General features: G+C 38.6%; 1 protein-coding gene across 1 annotated transcript in view; it reads right to left on the bottom strand.

Annotated features, from left to right (window-relative positions):
* LOC118757393 (homeobox protein B-H1-like) overlaps nucleotides 1-598 on the bottom strand; it is a 21,398-nt gene extending 20,800 nt beyond the window's left edge. Inside the window, exon 1 of the mRNA XM_036492111.1 lies at nucleotides 20-598. Within this exon, the coding sequence (XP_036348004.1) occupies nucleotides 20-407 (388 nt within the window). The 5' untranslated portion in view covers nucleotides 408-598. The remainder of the gene's footprint in view (nucleotides 1-19) is intronic.
* Nucleotides 599-9,597: the final 8,999 nt, after the last annotated feature.

The following is a 9,597-nucleotide window of genomic DNA, read 5'->3' as shown; positions in this document are numbered from 1 at the left end:
GGGGGGACTCGTGAATGATGTATTTGTGGTTGAAGTTGCAGATGTGCCGAGTGGAGAGTTAGTGGCGCTGGTGCGGACGGAGACTGCTGCATGGACATTGAAGATTCGAGTGACTGATGTGAAGGCTGGATATACGCAATTTGACCTCCGTTATTGTTAACACTGTGATTGTTATTGTTTATATTTTGCTTTTGTTGTTGTTGTTGTTGTTGTTGTTTATAGAATGCAGCAGCCGCCGCTACACTGGCTGCATTGGCCGCCTCGACGGCAGCGGCTGCGGCGGCACTACCAGCTAGAATATCGTTAATCATAAAACGCGACCGATTCGGCTTTAAATGAGACATTTTTTGCTGTTGACCACTAGCGGCAGTTGGTGAAGGGGTTATGACTGTCATTGAATCTTTCATTGTTCACTGTTTTCTTATTTATTTTGTAATTTGATTTCTATCTTTTATACAGGTTGATTTTAAAATTCAGATCAACCTTAATCGTATTATAGCACTCATTCACTCAGCACTACACCGAAACGGAAAACTGCGCCGCAATAACTTTCTTCGCCTCCGTCGAAACACGACTAACCGCACCTGCGAGAATTTCAGTTACCAAAAGTGTTTCATTAACTACAGTAAGACTTTAAGTTGGATAAACCAGTTAGTAAAGTGGTGGATGCTCAACCACACACATGTGTATTGGTCTCGCTTGCCATCGTAATATTCCAACTAGTACCTTTCTTTGCATGAGTGCGAACTCCTATGCCTATTCACTCATACCAATTAGGCCGCCATGATTCAAACTCTCTCCGCCTCAAATGATACTCCACCGTCTCTTCTTAAAAACATACTCATATGTATGTACATATGTATGCATGTTGTGTTGAAAGGAGGGGTATGAGGTGTATTAAATAAATGATTTACCGGCTCGGTGTTTTTATAAAGAGTACCTAGTATGCATATATATATGTCTGAATACGTGCGTATGAAATCTTAATTCAATATTTTACACCCATTAGATAAAAAGCTTGTAAAAATAACACTCAAGCACTTTATTGCTCTCATACATATACATATACACACAAAAGAGAGCTGTGTTGAATTTGCTACGTTATAGGGGAAAATCTTATGAAGTCAGTCAATTTGTAGCAAATATATGTAGATATTTTCGTGGTGAAATATTATGCTATAAAATAGGAGGCCCTGTATGTATTGGTTGTTCCCCTTGCAAAGGCGGTTTAATGTACCCTTGTATGCCTGTACATACCTATATATGTACGTACATATGTATGTACATAGCTAACTGTGATGTTTTGTATGTGGCTTACATATCTACAAAGTATGTGAAATGCAAAGGACATAGAACAAAGATGCTGCATAATTTCTTCGGCTTTCATATTTAATAGAAAACATAGAAATTCAAATTGATTTTTATTGGAATTATACTTGTCGACAGGCAAGAAGGGCGTTCATATATTCGATGCCAATACATACATACATATGTATGTATGTATCGTTAACGTAATTTGAAAAGGCCCTAACCAACACTTTTTTCGAAACTGCGTTTTTCACAGATTTTTGTAGGACAGGGCTGGCGAACCAAAGGTACGCATGCCATTGATGGCCATGCAACAAAATAATTTGGCACGTTATTAATTGATGATCCAATTCCTCAATCACTAGTAGTAGTTATTACTTAATCAAAATAATTTCTTTTTTACGTTTAAATTGGAGACCAAAGCAAGATCTATTCTCACCCAACAATATACATATGTATGTAGCTTAGAAATGCCAAAAATAGAGACAGCAATAAAAAAAAAACACAAATGAAATAGGTTCTAGTGCATCATTCACCAATAAGCCACAGTTTCGCCTCCTCCGTTGTAATATTATGGCCGTAGTCACATGGTGAAACCCATATCTTCGCAGGCATAAAATAAATAGGGGTATTCTCTGAGTCTTGCAAAGCCCTTGCACGGTGCACAGATTGCATGGATTGCACGGCAAAAACCGGGTTTCGTATGGGACAGCTACCCCTAATGAAGTTTTGAGGATTTTACGTAAGCTTGCAAAGTTTGTGGTTTTTACGGATATGTGCCAGAAATTATTGTATTTGAACCTAAAGTTTCAAGGCGATGGACTCACATGAAAGAGCAGACGGAGCAAGAGGCACCGAAGAGTTTTCGTTCGGAATAAAATCCGTCATCGAAGTTTTTCTGAAGCCACAGAGTTATCGGAAACACTCAAGTTTATTATGTATCCTGGTGCGACCTTAATTGGTAAAATGAACTTGTCTAATTGGGTTGTATGCGCAGCTTTTCGGCCGGTAAATTCAAAAGGCAAAATTTATTTTTCCTTCTCTCTCCTACGCGTTTCGCCGTCCTTCACGCCTTCTTCAGGGAGTCTGATATTTATTTAAAAACACAAAACATAAAAACACAACCACCCTATAGGAAAATTAAATAACTGGCCCTAGAAAAGTATGAACTTGTCTATATTTGATTGGTTGGAAATCGAAATTTTTTAATGGAGCTCATTGAGCTGCTGTGTAATTTAACGTGGACTAAACTTTTTTTCGAAACAAGGAAAGTGTTGGAATCATTCGAATTAGAAATACCCAAAGCAAATTTAACCAAAAATGCTAATACTAAAATTTTCGAAACTTTGAATTCAATTTCAGACAGCAGAAGAAGAATTTTCGAAAATTGAAATTCAATTTCAGACAACGGAAGCTGGCGTTTGCTATGTTGAAAATATTATAATCTACCTATGCATGTGAGTCCTTACCACTTACGACCTAAAGGTACCTACACAGAGACATTTAAAGGCGGATTCATCATTTTAGTTCAGAACTTTTCTTTCATGGGGCTGTCGCTGAGTTTCTCTCCCAGACAGAAGAAAAGTTTAGAACTAGAACGATGAATCCACCTAAAGGGCCGCTTAATTCGTTTAAAAAAAAAAAATGTGTGCGATTATGTGTCAATTAATGTCTCCAAGAACAGTGATAAGCCATGATGTCTTGTTGGCACGTCAATCACGTGTCCTATACATAAATTGTATTAAATAATTCAAAAGCATGTGATCATTTTCTTTAATGTATAGAGTCAGAAACAATCAGCACGAATCGGAGTATATCCTTATCCTTACTAATATTATAAATCCGAAAGTGAGTTTGTTTGTTTGCTATGCTTTCACGCTTTAACTACTCAACCGATTATCATGAAATTTTGTACACTGCTGTCATTTAGTCCAACTTAAAATATAGGATAGGATAGGATTTAATCTCGATTAGACAAGGGGGCGTGGCACATCCCATACAAATGGAATTTTTCATACTGCATTTCTCAGGAAATATTTTTAATAGATTACTGAAACTTGGTATGGAGATATATAAAATCATTATCTACTCATGGATGAGGGCTGCCACCTTTTAAAAAAATCAAATTCAACTTCAATTAAGGCAGCTATTTATTTAAAAATTATATTAAAAAATGGAAGTCAAAGGAAGGCTTAAAAAAGCTGTATCTCGAATATATTTTGAAAAGGGTTGCCACCTGTTTGAAAAGTCAAATTTAAATTAATTATACGCAAGCTATCTGAAGAAAAAAATATGGTTGTCTACCGAAATATTGTTAAGAAACTTTTAGTTCGAACGTTTTGAATAATATTTAACTCTTCACTAGGGTTGCAACCTTTTTAAAAAGTAATTTAAAATTAATTATTACAGTAAAAGGCGCGCAATGGTTCTGGCAGTAGAGATATCGGTGGTGATTTGAGATTTACCCTTGCACAACTCATCCCTGGTGTCTACGAATGAAGGTTTAATAATAACAGATTGGCGCTTACACATATGTTAGTGTTTGGCCAAGCTTCTCCTCCGACTTGTGGCGTGCGCCTTGATGTTGTCACACAAAGCGGAGGGACCTAAAGTTTTACGCCGACAACGAACGGCGATTGTATCTTTATGAGAAGCTGTTTTTCATGGCAGAAATACACTCGGAGGTTTGCCATTGCCTGTCGAGGGACGACTGCTGTTAAGAAAAAACCGTTTTTCTATATTTTTTGCGATGTTGCTTTGACCAGGGCTTGAACCCAGGTGCTGGTGAGTGAAAGCGCGCACTGCTTACCACTACACCACAGCGGTCGACACGAATGAAGCTTTAACGTATAATAATACTGGCAAATTACATCCGTTGGGCCAATCGTAACACACAAGAGTTCGATATACTCAGTGGTACAACTTGGCGATTATTCGTAACGACTGCAGCGCCACCTGGCAGCCATTTTGGCAATAGTATTGCCTTTATCGTTACCAATACATTTCTTGCATATTAGCCAAAGTGGATCATAAATAGGATTTTTAGTAATAACTTAACTCCAGCGCCAACTGGTGGGTGAAATTGTGAAACTACACCATCCTGAGAGCCACTCCAAAGCACACAAAAAACTTCGTTAAAATCGGTCCGGGAATTTAGGAGGATTTCACTAACAAACGCACAAAAGGATTATATATATACGTTTGTATGGTGCCACGTCCTCTTTTCAAATAGCCCATTTTTCTCCATGAGTATAAGATTGATTTCATATGTCGCCGTACCAAGTTCCGGTATTCTACCACGAACACTTCCAGAGATATGCAGTATGAAAAATTTGGCTTGCATAGGAGGTGCCACGTCGCTTTTCCCAATGGGAGGTACCACGCTCCCTTTTCCAATAATGAACGAAGTATGAAAAAATCTGTTTGTATGGGAGGTGCTACGCCCCCTTTATATATCGAATTTTGTTTTAGCCTATAACCATCCTTGGGACGTCTGAAACATCAAAATGGAATTTAAAAAAAAAATTGGTTCGGCCGTTCTCGAGATTTGCGAACACATAAAAAACGGCTTTCAATATATATGTATTAGTATAGAAGATTGGTATGAATCGAAATGGTTTTGAATATGTATCACAGTATGTATCACATAGGCTACCAACTGTTTAAAAGGGTAAATTCAAACTATTCAATAATTTAAATGAATTATTACAATATGGGTATCAATCGAAATAGTAGTTTTTAAAGGGCTTCATTTCAAAACTACATGAAATAGGTTTTCATCTGTTTAAAATCTCAAATTGAGTTCAGGGGATAAGTTAATTGAAAAAGTATGACAAGATGGTTCAAAAAACTTTAAAACGCCCTGTTTTTTACTTGAGTTTTCTTGAAATAAATTTTTAAATTTCATACTCTCAGCGAAGCGGGTGAGGGCGATCTAGTTTCTAATAAAAACCAATAACGAAAGGGCAATTATATTGTGAAAAATAATTAAAAGTAAAGTCTCTGATATTTCAGGCCCCTTAAAAAGCTCGCGCCTGGGGGGGATTCATCCCTTTACCCCCTCCATCTCGACGGGCCTGCTCATAGGTGGAGGAACAATACAACATTAATACAAATAACCACTTTCGCAAAATAATGGCAACTTGTGAGGCGTCATATTTAAATATTACCATAGTGTATTTCTTATATTTACTACTCCCTGACCGCAAAATTGCCTGCAAAATTAACCGCAAACTGCCGTTGGCAATTTTTTGGGTAAGTTTTGATGATTCAGGCGATAAGAGTAAAACGTATAAAAATGCAATATAATTGGAAATGAAATGCACAAATGCGTTTTAATTGCTTTGCTGTCAGCTTGAAAGAGCGTGCGCATATTTGCGGCAGTCCAAGACCCTTATGTTACCTATTTCCATTGTTCATGCCCATCATTAGCGAACCGCAATTGTACATAATTAGAAAATTACGAACTAGTTTGGGCAGCAGCGAGTGCTTACAGGATAACGGCAGAGCACACCACGTACGTACGTAATTTTCTGTTGCGGCATTCTTTGTGAAACAGTAGGAGGCCATTTAAAAGTGCTGAAATGGCGCCAATGACCGGAAAGAAATCAATCAAACATTCAACCTCCATTTATTGTTGACGGATCTACATATGTAAGTGGTAGTATTCATACGATTTCTGAAGTCCTGTACACAAATACGGCAGCATTAATATCAGTGGTATTTTGTTTTAAGGTAAACCAACCTTACTTCCGCTCTATTTGCTTACAATTAGTGCGACATAAGGTGAAATAGGAATACATATCATAAGAAATCCATTGTCATTATATTATTTGGTAGTCATATACAATGGCCAAGCTGCACGTGGAATCTTTTTATGGTCTTATATCTAGTACGTACGTATACACATTTCTGGATTAGCCACGTAGCAAGAGTAGCAAATGCTATAGCCTCGCGCATCCACGTCCCTTTGACGACAATATTTTTTCAATCATTTTTAAAATCAGCAATATCATGAGTTTCATTTTCGACCGAAATCGTTAACTTTTATCCAGACGCGGATAAAAAAAAAAGATCGGGCGAAACTCACGACTCAAGGGGAAATATTTTTTCACAAAAGGAAACACGCTATTGAATAGTGCGAATAGTCGGACACCGTAGTTTTCTACTCTCAATTTGGGTAGTATTTTTTCCCAAAATTCCCAAATTTACTCACCGCTTACTTGCTACCAGTGTTGCCAAACAGGGGTTTTTGCTACCAAAACTGGTAGGTTTTTTATCTATTTGGTAGGTTGGTAGGCTAGATTGGATTTTGGTAGGTTCCGCGACAATAATAGTTATTTGAGAAAAATATAAAATATGTATCTCCAGACATTTTAGCAACCTTGTTTACGCGAATAGTCCACCATTGTCCACCTGACAGAGACTTCATTGTAAGCCTTGAAGAATATCACCAAAACTAACCTATTGGTCTTTCTAAAGCCATTCTTGGCTAATATCGAGTTATCCTTCTGCAAACCCTACAAGGTCAGAATTCCTGAAAGGGACTACTGTGAAGTGATAGTAACTATGATTGACGAAAGGTGCCAAGCATGGTATACCGACGGTGCAGGCGTATTTTGACCAAAATTCCAGAAAGTCTGGTCTTCGCAATCGAAGCCTGTGCAGAAGGACAAATGGGGCCAAATTAAATATTATGTCGGATAGTCAGGCAGGTTAAAGGCCTTAGACTCTTTTAAAAAGGCAGCAGGTTTGCGGACCACTTGGAAGCTCACAATAACGTAACGCTGTGTTGAGTTCCGGAACATGAAGGGTTTGAAGGCAACGAAAGCTGACTGTCTCGCAAAGCGTGGAGCCCAAATGCACTTGCATGGTCCCTAGCCTTTTGTGAGCTAGTGGAAGAAACCTCCGAATAATTAATTAAAAAGAATACGGTTGGAGTGATTATAATTAGGGTTAAGCACAATAGATAGATGTCTAAAGAGCCCAACATTTGTGTAAGTCTGTACAGTAAAATGAATTGTTATACATTGTTCATTGGTTTTTATTGTACTATCTGTGTTTTAGTTTTTCTAAATATTGTGCTATCTACATTTTTAATAAACTTGACATAAAAAAATATAAAAAACTTTAATAAAATTTTGGTAGGTTTTGGTTGAGTTTGGTAGGAAGTTTTGGTAGGAAAAAAAAATTGTCCGTGGCAACACTGCTTGCTACCGCTCGGTAGAACCGTGGAGGAATGATTTTTCCATTAGCTGTCTCCCTTGGTAGGCAAATGCAGGCCTCCGAGTGTTATTCTGCAATGAAATAGCTTCTCACAAAAACCTCTGCACCAATCATCATTTAATGATTGAAACACCATTTTTAAAACGGTTGCCACCAGTATAAAAATTTTGTGAATTAAATTTATGTACAATATTGCAACTAGGGTTGTGCGACTACTCGACCAAGTTTGTTAATCAGTTGTTCCGTTAATCAATTACTCGTGTAATGGAGATGTTAGTTACTCAACACGATGATTTATCGAGTTACTTAAAATATGATTGCCCAAAAAAAAAAAATAATAATTTGGCTCATTAAAAAAATTGCATTGGAAACTGCTTAATTTCTTTTTTACAATGCGATGCCCAATTTGATATCCTCGGCAAGACTGTTAGGCTAAAGTGGCTGACAGTAACCCCACTGTGGGCCCGTTGTGATGTCACGCGGATTGTTAGAACCATCCTACTCAAACAATCGTGTGGATTTCGCGAAACCCAGAAGTTGTCGTATGACTACCTCGGCTATTTCGATTAGGTATTCAAAGAATCCTAAACCCATAAGCTTTCGTCTTCGTCTACAAAGTGCGGGCATTCGCATAACAGGGCCGCATAATAGCTTTTTTCCGAACACTCTCAACGCGGCTCATCTTCTTCATTTCTGCAGAAGTCGTTATGGGGGACCACCAACCTTTCCGCGCCAGCAGACCCACAATTGCGGATAGATCCCCTCTGTTCATCATTTTGGGCACGTAAGTTTCGTATTGCTGCAAATGGTTACACTAGCCCATCTGTCACTTGCTAGTTAGTTTAAGAGATATGTCGATTAGAGTGAGCTTGAAGGTAGCTAGCGGTAGCCCTAAATCCTTACAGGCCTGTGGAAGTGATCGGATGTGCCCGCTTTTGCAAATTCGTCTGTCTTTCGTTTCTTCCTTTATAGCAACGACTTCAGCTTGAAAGATGCTGCAGTGGTTGGGTAGGCGAAATGATATTTCCAACCCCAGCCGGGCTGAACAGCCTGTTACTCCAGCGCCTCCTCCGCCAGTTCCACCTGCACCGTCCTGGCTACTAGCAGCTGTCATATGAGCAACACTAGCCGTGAGTCAATGCGCAGACCCGTTAGAGCTGATGTGATTGATTCAGGGGCCCTTGCCCCTTGATATCTAGAAATGCTATCAAGGTATATTCCTTGATAATCGACTTTCATACCTGCTGTCAGAGAGCACTTTTCACCAAACCGACATATGTATCCGAACAGTGGAACCACCCTTCCCACTTATTAAGTACCGCTGCCGAGGAAGTAGTCTGATTTCAGCGACCCCGAGGAATTTCTCGAGGCAGCAGAGAAAAAAATGCCGCCTTCGAGGACACGCTGCGATCGGATCCCAAATTTGGTATGTACATACATATCGTCGGTGATACTGCAAAACGTTCTATGCCATATTACCCCTGTTGCTTAATTGATCTGTTATCTGTATCCGATAGCTTCTCGCAATCGTTCATCATCATCGGGCAAAGGTAGACAGCTTTGTATTCGTTTATTAGGGTGTAAGGAGAGTCCATCTAAGTGTCAAAGGTACCAAGAGGCAGAGACAGTTTTGCAGTATCACCGACGATATGTTGGGTTTGGCCTCACTAAGCAATATAGTGAAAAGTATTAAAGTCGGACAATGTCCACGCCCACCTGCTATGTAACGGACTATTTGAAAATGCAAAATCTGCGGTGGTACACTATACAATAGCTCCGATTTAATATTTAGAGCATTTTTTTTGCGAAAATCTAGATTTATATCAAATTTTGAAAAAGGTGTAGACACAGCCCACCTATAGATATAATATATTATTATAATCAAATAAAAATCCCACATTTGGAACACGCTTTGCCTCTAATTTCAATAAGTAAACCCCTTTTGGGACACAAACATTGCTCTTCCCTCGTACATATATAACGACAGTCCTCAGAAATAACACGTGTGTCGGGTATACGAAATCCGGTTTCTTCACTTGTTCCTATTAAGTTCATTTACTTACA

This window comes from Rhagoletis pomonella, unplaced genomic scaffold (genome assembly GCF_013731165.1).
Source record: "Rhagoletis pomonella isolate Grant_MI unplaced genomic scaffold, Rhpom_1.0 Rhpom_scaffold_00002, whole genome shotgun sequence".
Lineage (NCBI taxonomy): Eukaryota > Metazoa > Arthropoda > Insecta > Diptera > Tephritidae > Rhagoletis > Rhagoletis pomonella.
Note: the sequence above shows the minus strand (reverse complement) of the source record. Positions and strands in the feature narration are given on the sequence as shown.